This window comes from Magnolia sinica, chromosome 15 (genome assembly GCF_029962835.1).
Source record: "Magnolia sinica isolate HGM2019 chromosome 15, MsV1, whole genome shotgun sequence".
NCBI classification, from domain to species: domain Eukaryota; kingdom Viridiplantae; phylum Streptophyta; class Magnoliopsida; order Magnoliales; family Magnoliaceae; genus Magnolia; species Magnolia sinica.
In genome coordinates, this window is record NC_080587.1 from 27,750,801 (window position 1) to 27,765,673 (window position 14,873).

The 14,873-nt window shown below is 38.0% G+C and overlaps 1 protein-coding gene across 8 annotated transcripts in view; it reads left to right on the forward strand.

Annotated features, from left to right (window-relative positions):
* LOC131228184 (pullulanase 1, chloroplastic) overlaps positions 1 to 14,873 on the forward strand; it is a 166,046-nt gene that overhangs the window by 41,082 nt on the left and 110,091 nt on the right. For all 8 annotated transcript variants that reach the window (XR_009162745.1, XM_058224045.1, XM_058224041.1 and 5 more), the window contains 5 exons: positions 7,753 to 7,873; positions 12,870 to 12,960; positions 13,071 to 13,164; positions 13,268 to 13,363; positions 13,518 to 13,658. Coding sequence is in view for 7 of the 8 variants with exons in the window: in XM_058224045.1 (XP_058080028.1) it covers positions 7,753 to 7,873; positions 12,870 to 12,960; positions 13,071 to 13,164; positions 13,268 to 13,363; positions 13,518 to 13,658 (543 nt within the window). In the remaining variant the exon portion in view is untranslated. The remainder of the gene's footprint in view (positions 1 to 7,752; positions 7,874 to 12,869; positions 12,961 to 13,070; positions 13,165 to 13,267; positions 13,364 to 13,517; positions 13,659 to 14,873) is intronic.

Sequence of the window (14,873 nt, forward strand, 5' to 3'; positions counted from 1 at the left end):
GCTTTTCTTGACTTCCTAATGCCCCTGACTCTCCCTTCCTTCGATTTCACCTCCTTGTTGACCACATTTGGCTTGAACTCTGCTTGTTGAACGGGCATCTCCCTCCCTCCGAACCTCTCCTTGTCAAGAATTTCTATTGCTCTCTCCAACTTGGTGCTCATGCTCACGAAAGCAAAACCATGTGGGGTTGCAGTCCCCCGAGCTCGAGGGATAACCACCTCCATTACATCGCCCGCCCTCCCAAATACCCTAGAGAAGTTTATCGATAATGATCCCTCTAAGTATCCCTTCACAAACAAAGTCAGGAATTCCTCTAGGGCATTCTTAACCCCTTCCCTCCTTTCCTGCCAACGGGTACGCATGCAACCCTAGTCTTGTCTTTAGGCTGCTTCTCCCCTAGTGTATTAAACCCACTCTCTACAATCCCTTTTCCTTTGTCCAACATTGGACAATGATTCTCACCCTCCTCCTTGTTGCCTTTGTCTGATTCCTCTGTTCTAGCTGCGATACTAACTCTACTTCTCACCATATATCTCCTTCGATTGTCAGCGCGAAATCGCCCGACCGACTTGCTTCTCGCTTCCACTCCCTTTGCATGTGACGAGTAGCGGGAATCTCGTGATACTCATGAACCTTATGAACTTTTCGCTCCAGCCTCATGAACCTCGCGGCCCCATCAATGTTACCTAGATTGTCAACTCCGCTACATTTTCCTGTTCCAAATCATGTGATCTAAATTATGGGTCATTTGTGATCAAGAAAGCTTTATGTTTACTTTTACCAGTCCAATATTGTGATTTTCTACCTCAAGGTGAGCTGTAATGGTTGTTAGGGGGCCATTACGACTGTTATGTAACAATAAAAGTGGCAACTTGATGTAGGACCGATGCATGAACCAAATATCATGTGAGATCAAGTAGCAAAATTAAGATAATTAACAGAAAAACACACTTTGCTATAATCATCACAGATACCCCGAAAACCAAAAGAATATCATGCATAATCCTAGCCTAGGCTACCAACATCATCATACGAGATCATTAAATAAAAGGAAACTAGGATCTAATGGATGTAGGGACATCCAATTAGCATAGGGTAAAATCTATTTCAAAGTAAAAAGCCTAATACAACCTAAGGTAAAAATAGGGTTAGGGGAATTGGGGAAATATAGGAAATAGGGTTTATGGGATCAAATTGGGTGAAGGGATTAAAGGGTTCATAGGTTAGGATGTGGGAATTGGGGTTTTGGATAGAAGGGGTGTAAGGATTTTGGGTGAATTGAAGAACGAGAAAAGTTAGGGTTTGGTAATTTGGGAAAGTAGGAAAGTTAGGGATTTTAGGTTTAAGGTTATGGTTTTGGAAAAGAGAAAAATGGGTTTTGATTTTAAGGGTAATGGGAAAGTTAGGTTTAGGAGAAGATGGAGATTTATGATGGAATAATCGAAGAACTTTGAAGAAAATACCTTGATGGATAATAGAATGGTGATGTTGTGGGGATAGATGGAGACCTCTCACCTTCGTTGATGAAGATTAGCCTCACACCAATCTCCATTCCAACTCACATGGAAGTATCTTCAAATTTCATGAAGATGGAAGAAGAAGAAAAGGAGCAAAAGCTTCTTTGTTTTTTTTTTTTTTTTGTTTTTGTTTTTTTTTGTCCCACAAAATTCAATGGGAGAGAGGTCACACACCCCTCCCCTTTTTTATAGTTCCAAGAAGTTACAAAAATTACAAATATCATCGTCTTGTGAATTTTAACCAAAATAGCCCTAGTTTAAATAAAATCAACTAAAATCACTCATAGTGGTGTCCAAACATAATATAAACAAAACTAAATCTTATAAGCTGATAAAGTCTAAGAAAAACTAGTGTGGACGATCCACGATCAATGGTCCGATCGTCACGTCCCTCCAATCCAATAGTTTGGATCACTCCATAAAACAGCCTATGTGCATCTTCCCAGTGTGGGATTTTCCAGATGCTCGCACATGCACATGTGGTTTTCAACACATTTAATGATACTAGCCTAGCCACAAGGAAACTGGTGTGGCATACCTCCTCCTCTGATACGTATGTATCGTGTGATATATCGCACAATATCGCACCATTTTTGCGATATCATAGATATTATTTGCAGATTTATCCCTTTTTGGCTTGCATAATTACCAAAAAAAATTGAAAAGAAAAAAGGAAAAAACAGGGAAAAGCTTTGAATTCAACAATCTCAATTTCCTTACCCTTTTTTCTTTGAATAGACTTAAGACTTAAATTGCACACGAGATTTTGGTGGGAAATCTACCATAAAACCCTATAGATTTGGGTTTTATTGAAGGAATTTGGGAATTTTAGAGAGATTTTAGGGTTCCGGTCCTTTCGGAACCCTTTCCTCTTTCAAAAATGGGATTGGATTAGCTACCAATGCGTTTGAGTAGCAAGATTCGTTGCTGAAGTGACGTCAACAAGTTTTGTGGGCCCCACCATAATGTATGTGTTATATCCACACCGTCCATCATTTTGGAGAGATCATTTTAGGGCATGAGACAAAGAATGAGGCAAATCCAAAGCTCGAGTGGACCACACCATAGAAAACAGTGGAGATAGTGATGCCCATCGTTGAAACCTTCCTAGGGCCCATCACGAGGTTTATTTGAGATCCAACCTGTTAATAAGTTAACATAGACATGAACGATAGGAAAACATAAATATCAGCTTGATCGGAAACTTCCGTGGCCCCCAAGAAGTTTTTAAAGGTGAGCATTTAATCCCAAATGTTTTATATGGTGGGGTCCATTTGAGCTTTGAAACTGCCTCTTTCCTTGGCTCATGCCCTAAAATGATCTCTCCAAAATGATGGACGGTGTGGATACAACACATACATTATGGTGGGGGTCCACAACTGTTAGGGACGGATTTCCTGCTAAAGCCTTTCGCAGGATGCTGGCGACGCGGTTTGGGTAGTGATGCTGCCATCAGCTTGGTGGCTAGTGGTCAGTGCTGTGGACCACCATGATGTATGTGTTTTATCCACGCCGTCCATCCTTTTTGAAAGATAAGTTTAGAGCTTAATCCCAAAAATTAGGTAGATCTAAATCTCAGGTGGACCACAACATGGGAAGACAGTAGTGATTGAATGCCCACCATTAAAAACCTCCTAGAGCCCAATGTAATGGTTATTTGACATCTAAACTGTTGATCAAGTAATACAGACTTGGATGAAGGGAATATATATATATATATATATATATAATATGTCAGCTTGATCCAAAATTTTGTAGCCCCTAAGAAGTTTTAATGGTGGGCGTTCAATCAACACTATGCAGTCCACTTGAGATTTGGATTAACCTCATTTTTGGGCTCATACCATAAAATGATTTGGAAGAATGGGTGGACGACATGGATGAAACACATACATCATGGTGGGGTCCACAGATCACCGACCACTAGCCATTGGCCACTGGCAGGGTGAGTAGCTGATCCGTTTCGGATGTGGGGTGGGTACATGTCGTGCGAAGCGTTGACAGTTCCAGAGCTCCGAGTTGTACGAACGGTACAAAGGAGATCAAAATGTCCCCAAAATAATGCATTTATTATATCCACACCCTTTATCCATTTTCTAAGATCATTTTAGAGCAGCAACCCAAAATTGAGTCATATCCAAAGATCAAGTGGACCAAACCACAAATAGAAGTGGAGATAATGATTCTCAACGTTAAAACATTCGTAGGGCCCAGAATACCGTCTATTTTCCATCAAATCTGTTCATAAGGTCACACAGACCTGGATGAAGAGGAAATGCAAATATCATATTGATCCAAACCTTTTGTGACCCCCCAAAAGGGTTTCAATGGTAGACGTTCAATCCCGTACTGCTTTTTACAGTGTGATCCACTTGATCTTTGGATTTGTCTTATTTTTCAGCTCAAGCCTTACGACGAGCTCGCCAAATGGATGGATAGTTTGGATATAACACATACCTCATGATGGGACCCACAAAACTTGGTGACGTCAACACACCAACCATATTGGTGGTGTGTGGTACACACCCAATCTGCTTCCTGTTGCGTGGAGTTAGCTTGAGACAAACGGTCCTGTCGTGGGCTTTGTGGGGTCCACTTTATGTATATGTTTTATTGAATCGTCCATTCATTATGGAAGATCATTTTATAGCATCAGTCCAAAAAACCGAGACCTTTTAAGGCTCAAGTAGACTGTACCACACCATTGAAGATTTGGATTAAGAGAAAATACAAAGATCATCTTGATCCAAAACTTATGCGGCGTGGATTAAGGGAAAATACAAAGATCTTCTTGATCCATAACTTTTGTGGCCCATAAAAAGTTTTTAATGGTCATTCATCATTGTTTTTAGTGGTATGGTCCACCTAAGATTTGGATCTTCTTAAAGTTTGCGATCATGCCCTAAAATGAGATGGGAAAACAAATAGATGGCATGTATATACAAAAAGTACATCGAGGTGGGCCCCACACATTAGAGTAACACTCATTAAGGTGTTATCCGAGGGGTGTGATTGAATGCCGACCATTAAAAACTTACGTGGGCCCACTTTAAGCAAATCGATAATGTTTATTTTCCATCCAACCCATTGATAAGGTCAAACATAGCTGAATGCGGGTAATGTACAAAGATCAGCTTGATAGAAAAATTTTGTGGGGCCCACCATAATTTCTACTATATATTATTCTTTTAAATGCATTGGCTGTGTTTTCATACATGTCTTGATACATTTATAAATGTTATGCATCGTATTTGAATATAGTTGTTTTAGTTCAATCGGACAATGTATAGCTTAGGACCCTATACAAAGGAAACCTATTATGTGCACTTCTTTTTTGAGATTCTATGATTTAAAAGTGTGTATTAAGGCCTTTTTAAATAATCCCTGAAGTTTCATTAAAAAATTAAACCATTTTCCCAATGTTTCCCCATGTTTCCCAAAAAGTGTAATAAATTATGCGATACAAACGATGTATCCCATGTGATAACTGATACGTATTCGTATCCCTAGGGTGCGATACATTGCGCGATACCGATATTTCGAACACTGATGGGGTCTTGACGACCGTTACAATAAAAACAACCCATAATGGTCCATTATGGGGCCGATCAAGGTTTTTTTTAATTATTTATATTTATATTATTATTATTTTTATTTATTTATATTCTTCGAAAAAAAGTGCTCTACTTATTGTTGATTAATTCGTAATGCAAATTTATATTGAGAAACAAGAGATTTATGAAATAGCAGGCATACAACATAATAATATGCATGCATGATCTCCAATATAATATTCACGATTTCATATAAATTACTTCATCACTTTGTATATATAACTATATTGCAATCAAATAGTAGTTTGTATTGGAATGGGCTACATGAATCCACCCCTACGGGTGGAGAATAGAAAAGAATTGATTTTGAATATTCAATGAAGTGCCTATAGGAAAGTCCATTTATTAGATGATTAGTATCATCCCATTGCCGTGGTAGTGGCAATATAGTCTATGCAAGGGTTGACGCATTGAATGGTCTAGATAAATAAACATGTTGTCAATTTCATGTTGCACTATATACTTGTGTGGTGAAGGTAAACATGGTGAATGCCAAGAAAATGTTGTTATCATGATATTTCAAAAACGATAGGTCGTACCTTTGGAAAATGGGAAATGATGCAATACATCATGTTGTATTTTAATAGGGTAAGCCACCAAGCAGCAAGGGCCAAATGGCATATAAAGTTACTTCCATAATTTTTTCTGATTTGTCACCTTTTCCCTTTTTTGAGATATCTCATGGCATATTGTGGTCGGTGGCTTACTTATTATAGTACAACATGATATATCGTATCATTTCCATAGGTCATATTTGAAAATTTCCTTTCATGTGGTACGTACCACATACTATATGAATCTACACACACACACACACACACAAAAACACAACCGAGAAAAGGTTAAGATGATGGTAGTGATGCATATGTAAAGGTACCCGCAATGTTTTCAGTATCGACGACATCGGCCGATATATCCCACTTGTGTGATACGAAACACACAGGTCGTGTTGATATATCCAGTGTTTTAAATATCGACGATATTGGCTGATATATCCCACGATATATCTTGTATCCCACCTGTGCGATACGAAACTCGCAGGTAGTGCGATATATCTTACATGTTCGATTCGGTGAGCATTTTTTATTTTCGATCCTTTTTTTTTTTTTTTGTAAATCATGTTAAATCAGCGTCAAAATGTTACAAATACATGGTTTTTCATATTTTACAAAAAAAAACATGGATTGTGAGCTTTAATTTTGAGATTTGGAGGAGATGGGCCGAGTTGCAGAAAGTTGAAAAAAATCAAAATTTCCCACTTGCTCACGAATCAGTTGCAATCCTTATGTCCAAACATAAAATCAAACATGTATGTAACCTAATCTAGTGATTCTTCTTTTGCTTTTGAATGTATTGCTTATATTTCCACACGTCTTCTTATATTTATAAATTTTATTATTATTATTATTATTTTTTCTTGAAGACACAAGGTGTCCCCGTCCCTTTTGAGGTGAGACTATTCCCTGTGGATACACGCAATCACCCACAACCATGTGTATAGGGTAAATTATATGAATGAACTTTGAATATGCTTGCATCAATTCAGTTAGACAACGCATAGATTGAGACTCCATACAAAGAAAACCTATTATATGCACTTATTTTTTGTAATGTTTTGATTTATAAGTGTGTTGATGTGTTTTTTAACAATCACTGAAGTTTCATTGAAAAATCGACCAATTTCCCCATGTTTCCAACAACAACGATACATTACGTGGTACAACCGATATATCCCATGCAATAACCGATACATATCTGTATCCCAAAGGTGCGATACGTAACTTGATACTGATATTTCGAACACTGGATATATCCCATCTGTTTGATCCTTTACGCATTTTTTATTTTTGATCCTTTAAAAAAAAAACTGTAAATCATGTTAAATCAGAGTAAAATGGTTACAAATATGTGATTCTTCATGTTTTGCATGAAAAGTCATGGATTTGGAGCTTCGATTTTGGGATTTGGGGAGTTGTGTTCAGTTGCAGAAAATTTGAAAAAAAATCGAAATTTCATAATTTCTCACAAATCGGTTGCAATCTATGCGTCCAAACACAAAATCAAACATGTATGTAACCTGATCTAGTGAATGTATTGCTTGTGTTTTCAGACATGTCTTCTTACATTTATAAATTATATCAATAACTTTTAATATACTTGCATTAGTTCAATTAGACAATGCATAGATTAGGACCCCATACAAAGGAAACCTATTATGTGCACTTGTTTTTTGTAATGTTTTGATTTCTAACTGTGCAAGTCTTTTTTAATAATCCCTGAAGTTTCATTGAAAAATTCGACAAATTTCCCAATGCTTCCCCATGTTTCCCAACAATAACGATACATTATGCGATACAACCGATATATCCCATGCGATAACTGATATGTATCCGTATCCCAAGTGTGCGATACATTACATGATAACGATATGGAAAACATTGGGTACCTACGGACAAGCATACAAATTCCTTCCTATTATGATCTATCATGTTGAAGCACTTGGTTAACAATTAACAAATGTTCACGAGGGTAGACTAGTTAATGCTTAACAACTATTCATGAGGGTAGACTCATCATTAAGTAGTTTTACATTGTTTCATAGTCATAGAATTTAATTGCAGGATTCGTTAGGTGTACTTCACCTAAGGCAATTGTCTGAGGCCGGTCTCACTCATGTGCATCTCCTGCCAAGCTTTCAATTTGCTGGTGTTGCTGATGAGAAAGAGCAATGGAAGTATATAGGTAAAATTTTTTCCTTACGGTGCCTTTATTTTGAGTAAATGAAATTCAACAATTTATTTGGTTGTTATCTTCATTTTGTTGTGTGGGCATATATCTCTTATCCTACCTTCCATGGATCCTCTAATTGGTCACATATACTCGTATTGAATACATACTTCTTACCTATATGTATACTCATTTCATATTCTTGTCCTCATGTTACATTGATACACCCAATGTTCGTAGTATCAGGGGATATAGAAGCATGTATCAATATCGCCGATAGCTGAAAATGCATCACTGACTGAGGGAAACATGGGGAGAATGGTGGAAATCTTCAATGGAACTTCAAGAGATGCTAAAATACACATATTTGCATATCTAGGAACCAAATAATTGCAAAAAAGACGCATACATAATAAGTTTTCCTTTAATGGGGGCCTAAAAGCTTGTAACACCGACTCAAGGAAACATGAGCAAAATGTTTGAGTTTCTAAATGGTACTTCAACAAATGCTAGAATACACATATTTATATATTTAGGAATCAAATAATAACATAAAAGATGCATACATAATAAGTTTCCCTTTAATGTGGGCCTAATAGCATGTATCGTTGACTCAGGAAAACATTGGGGAAAATGGTGGATCCATCCATCCTTCCAACCATCCAACCATCCATCCATGTATTCACATGCATACATACGAGCACACATGCATGATCCATCCATCCATCCATGTATTCACATGCATATATACGAAATCCATGCATGCATCCGTGCATACATACAATTACACATACATACATACAGACATGCATGATCCATCCATCCATCCACCATGCATGCGTACATACACATACCCACATACATGCATGTATCTATTCGTCCATCCGTCCATCCATCCATCCATACATTCATCCATGATCCATCCAACCATGCATGCATACATATACATAGTACACACACATGCATTTCGTCATACAATCAGGAACCAAAAAAAATTGAAATGGAATTTTTTTAAGAAATAGATTTTTGGCAATATCAATAAATTAGCGATAAATTGGCGATTTATCGATAATATTGCCGATACATTAGCGATACAAGTGACATTTGGAATTTATATAGTTGAATATATCAGGACACATTGACTATACTCTGCAATGTATCACCTATATCTGGAATTTCTGATTCTACCAGTGTTATGACATTTACATTGGCGATATTATTGATAATATCACTGATACTTGGAACAATGCGTAACATTGGTTATAGGAGATGTTTTTCGCTGGAGCAGACTTGTCATTTGGCAGTTGTAAATAAAACATGTTAATAAACCATATTGTTTGCATCTGTATTGGGTCCCTTTATTGCTTCAAAAAGAAAAATAGAGAAAGTTCCTATGGTGTGGTCCACTTGATGATTGGATTGGCCAGACCCAGCAGAAAAGAAATCATCGTTGTCATGATTGCTCGACCAAAGTTTGATGACCTGCCATCCACTTGACATCAACCCTCCTTTACCAAGGCTAGTGATTGGCTGGCAAATTGCTACAAGGATTTGTTGTTTACACAAACCCATACAAACATGAGGGATGCACAAGTACAACTAGTTGAACCAAAGTTGCTGTCTAACTAGTGCATTAGCACCATTCTGCCATGCGTATGACACCCAGGGTTGGCTCCACCATGTAGATCACCGATGACAAAAATCCACTCAGCACGCGGACTGCACCTTAGAAAACAGTGAACAGCCACCTATCTCATCCAAAATACATGTGTGGCCTGCCTCATGAGTGAATCTGCTAGATATTTGTCCCTGGTGGTCTTCATAGAAGGGCCAACCTTTTGACTCTGTTGGACGTCATACAAACATAATATGTTGGTTTGAATATGTTGGGCTGTCGCTAAGCAGTCTAACTAGTTATTTTGACACTCACCTAGACAAAATACATATTGAAATGATCCAGATCACTAGCTCATCTCTCTCTCTCTCTCTCTCTCTCTCTCTCTCTTCATATATATATATATTCTTCATATATATATATATTTGCGTGATTAATTTGCAGGAACCACACCGCTGGTTTGAAATGTGAGCATGTAGACACTGTTTGATGTAAACCAGTCTTTTGGTATTTTGGGACATTTTCAAGAGTTTTATGCAGAAAAATAACATTTTCCATTAGGCTCCCAAAATCAGGCTATATATATATATAAACTCCAGCTACACTAATGCTATTTGAGTGCTGTCCATGGTAACTGCCTAAAGATTTCATTGCTATCAGTTTGCAATTTGTTTTGTTTTTGTTTTATCTTTCTTTCGTATAATCACCTAAGGTTTAAGCTATGGACCGATAACCGTCTACTTTTTAGGCATTTTTTAAAACCCGCTTACCCTTAGAAATATGTTCCAAAACATGGTTTTTATTTATTTATTTATTTATTTTTATAACTTTGATTGACGGTTCCAAAAAGCAAATTGCTGTTAACGTTTGTAAGTACATTTCTACCCCTGGTGGATCCAGGTTTCTATTGTTTTACCCTTCAAACACCCAACATGTGAACTCATTGCTTTTGACGTCCTTTTTTATCCCGCTTGTCCATCGATGGGGCCCACTTCTTTGTCCTTGTGACATCCATGCTGTCTATCCATTTGGCCTGCTCATTTTAGGGCATTAGGCCAAAAATGACTCAGATACAAAGCTCAAGTGGACCACACCACACGACAAAGTGGGGATTGAACGCCTACTGTTGAACACTTCTTGGGGACCACATAAGCTTTGGATCAAGCTGATATTTGGGTTTTCCCTTCAACTAGGTCTATGTGGCCTGATCAACAGGTGGGATGTCAAATAAACAACACAGTGGGCCCTGTGAAGTTTTTAATGGTGGGTGTTCAATCACCACTGTTTCCTGTGGTGTGGTCCACTTGAGAAATGGATCTGCCTCATTCTTGGGCTCATGCCCTAAAATGAGCTGGATGGACTGCGTGGATATAAAATATATACATTGAGGTGGGGCCCACTCTCACTGATCCACCGAATCTGCATCCTCTTTCTAGGCCATTAATCTGAGGGGATAGTTCAGCGCCATTTTAAAAAGGGGAGTGATGTGTGGAAATCCTGATTGTTGAAACCTAGGACCTGATTGTGGATGAAGCCTAATCAAATAAAAACACTGAGAAAGTGCAGCAAACATCTAACTGTTTTCCATTATGATTTGGATGCTCTCTATTGTACTGTAACCATCTATTTGATTGCCTTCAATTGGGTGGTTAGGATTTCCCTTGTACTGACATGTGCAAAGTTTGTAACACCTACTTATTGACGGCCACACATGTGAGCTAAGTCCGAGTGCTGGCAATCCATTTTTCTCCTAGGTGTCAAGGTGTGTAAAATCGGTTATGTATCGGTTGTAATGGTCGATATTTAACAGTAATGGCGGTTACCGTTATGCGATACGGGGCTGAAATGGAGGAGTCCTAAAAAATGGAACTGAAATGGTTGTTACGGGGTTGTAACGGCCGTTACAGGGCATAACGGCTGTTATGGTCCCCTTAACGACTGTTATGCACAGTAACCTTAAGAAAAAGAGGGAGAAAAGAGGAAAAAAAAGAAAAAAAAAAGAATCATTCCTTTTTCTTCTTCATCGATTGCAGCTGCTGCGGCACTGTTGCGGCTGCTGCTTGTGTGGCCCACCTTTTTTTTCCTTGGTGTGGCCCACATAACGAGTGGGTCTGCTTGATTTTCAAGAAGGGTGATCTTCATAGATGGGTGCAGTCTTTCCATCACATTGGCGGGAAAGTTATTTCGTCTTGCGGCTGGCTTTAGGTGATTTGTGCCGCTCCCCTAAATGATGTTAAACTAACACCTTGGACTGGAATCCTTTACAACACTTGTTGTAAGAAGTGCATGCAACACCCTGGCTCTATGGGACCCACTTAATGTCTGTCTGATATCCAGTCTGTCCGTCAGTTGAGACACCCAATTTTCACTGCCTATAACAAACATCAGATGGATCCAAAATTCAGGTGGTCCACACCATGGAACAATGTAAATCCATCTCAAAATCCTTTAAATTCAATTGCTGCAGCCCACCTAAGTTTTGATCAGAATTAATTTTGGTATTTCTGGGGAACATCTGAATGGGTTGGATTTCATATAAGCAACACAATTGACCAAGGAAGCTTTTACGGTGGGCATAATCCATCCCATTGATCCCATGGTGTGGCCCACATGATCTTTTGAATCGGCTCGTTCTGTTATCAGATAATGACATGAGGTTTTAAACGGAGTGCATATCACACACACATCATGGTAGGCCCATGGAGCTCAAGTCCTGCATGCTCTTCTAACAGGGGTTGTAGATGCGGTTTGTAAGAGAGGGCCCAAAGGCAAGAGGTCCCTTTAACCCTATCCATATGGTGGTGGGTGAGAAATTACTAAGGGTAATTTCATCATTTTGAAAATATGAAACAAGACACATATAGATGTCTAACAGCCAGCGCCTATGTCGTCACTAACTAATTATTTAAAAAAAGTCCAAAAAGTGGGCGGTTGTCGGTCCATAGCTTAGACTTTAGTTTAGGTGGTTATATGAAAAAAACCCATTTGTTTTCTTTCTCAAGGCGAGTAGTGGTGGAGGCAAGGTATTCAACAAGGGTAATGGTGACTGTAACAGCCAGCCTTATGGCTGTTACGATATGGGCCGTAACGGCTGTTACAGCCCTATAGCGGTCAAAGTTTTTTCTAAAGGAAGAAAATGTATCACCCTGTATCAGTCCATTATGGCCGATATGGGCTCTTTTTTATTTTATTTTATTTTATGGAATGGGTGTTACAACCTGTATTGTGTAACAGGTCCCACAGTTACCATTACGTAGTGGCTGTTTTGGCCATTATGTAGTCGTTTTTGAATACCATAGGTGGAGTCTCTCTCTCTCTCTCTCTCTCTCTCTCTCTCTCTCTCTCTCTCTCTCTCTGTTTGTGTTTTGTCTTTGTTTGATGAGATATCTTCTACAGATGAAGATAGATTGTCAAAATTACCTCCGGATTCAGATGAGCAACAAGCTGAACTTGTGGCTATTCAAGAGGAGGATGGATATAATTGGGGGTAATACATTATTATCCTGATGTAATACAAATTCATTGATGCCTTTTAGCTATTTGCTTCAATAAAGTTCTATTCCCATTGCTAAACTGCGTTTTCTTTCCATAAGAAAGGTACAACCCTGTTCTTTGGGGGGTTCCGAAAGGAAGTTATGCGAGCAACCCAAATGGTCCATGCCGTACTCTTGAATTCCGAAAAATGGTTCAGGTGTGCCTCTAATATAAAGACAGTGACACCATGCACTAAGTTATGGAATTAGTTTTGGTTATGGTTAACGGTTCCCTCGTGTACTGGTATCCTTTATTTCTAGGCACTTAATCGCATTGGTCTTCGAGTTGTGTTGGATGTCGTCTACAATCATGTTCATGGAAGTGGTCCTCTTGACAGCAACTCTGTGCTTGACAAGGTAATGATCTTGTCTTGCTTTTATTGCCATTTATCAACTTAGCATCCCTGAATCAGCCCTCTTTGTCACGTGAACTCATGGTATCCACATGAATACTCGTCAATTTATCAAGTACCTATACTTTTTGAAACACTTCCTATTTCTATTGTGACAGGTGGTTCCTGGATACTACTTACGGAGGAACACTGATGGATGTATTGAGCATAGCACGTGCACAAATAATGCTGCCAGCGAGCATTTTATGGTGGAGCGATTGATTGTTGATGATCTCCTATGTTGGGCAGTTGACTATAAGGTCATTCTTCAGAGCTTCATGCTGCTTTTACTTAAAATGTGATAGTGAAGCTAATTGGAAATTTCCAATTGACTCTTCCATCCACGAGAAATTGTTGCTGTTGAATTCTTTAGGCACCTCGTTTACTTAAACATAGAGAATAGAACTACTGATTGTCGAATGGATCTCTACCTAATTTGATCAAATCCCTTAGTTATGAGGTCTATGGATATTAGCTACAAAATTTCAAATATTAGCTGATGTTGATGCCTTTGGTATAATCTAAGAATGACTTATCCAACTCTTTATTCCTTTTCTTTGTCCTTCTTTAACTGTTATTATTGTTAAACTGTCCTCTGTCGATTCTCAAGCAGTCATGAAAGTCCTCTATCTGCACTCTGTCAGGCCTTTTTTTTTTTTTTTTAACTATCATTTAAATGTTTTAATATTCTCTGATGGTTATAATTTCATTCACCCATATTCAATCCTTTTCTTTTAAAGGAAAAAAAAAATGCATTTCTTTTTCATTGTCGTTCCACTTTGCTTAAGTCTTCTTTTAGTTTTGTATTCCTATTCCTGCTTTCTATTAAAATTTATTTTTCCAAAATCCTCTTTCTCAATTCTTCTCTTTTTGAAAAGTTCCATATATAACATTCTTCTCTTTATTACAGATCTCCTTCTAAGTTTCCTTGTACTTTTGAATTGTCAACTTATACTTATCACACAACCATTAAAAAAAAAAAAAAAAACCCAACTCACTATATTCCAATTCCTTTGTAACAAGTTTCTATATTAAGTCCAGCCTCATTGGAACCTCCTCATCAAGATTTAAATCACCCAATCTCTATTTTATTTCAAATCCCTTTTGGCAACCTATTTTTCTTACACAAGTTTCCTTTGTTATGAAAATTTCTTTTATTTTTTCAGACCTTCTGTCTGATATTTCCTCCATTACCTTTTCTTTTGCTTTAGATTACCTGTAGGCCATACCCAATTCTCTCTTGAGCAAATTTCCTCTCTTTTTGAATATTGTCTTGGAAACTTGTGTCTAAATTTGGTCAAGTGTACTTTAGCATTCCCATTTTATGCTAAGCTTCACCTGCTCGCTCTTTGTTTTGTTTCTAGTTCATTATCTCATGTTTTCCTTTTCTTCATTATTTCTTTCATAAATGCGAAAAAAACCCTTCTTCCTTTTTCCTGAATTAAATTGTTGACTAAAAATGTGTTTAACATGTG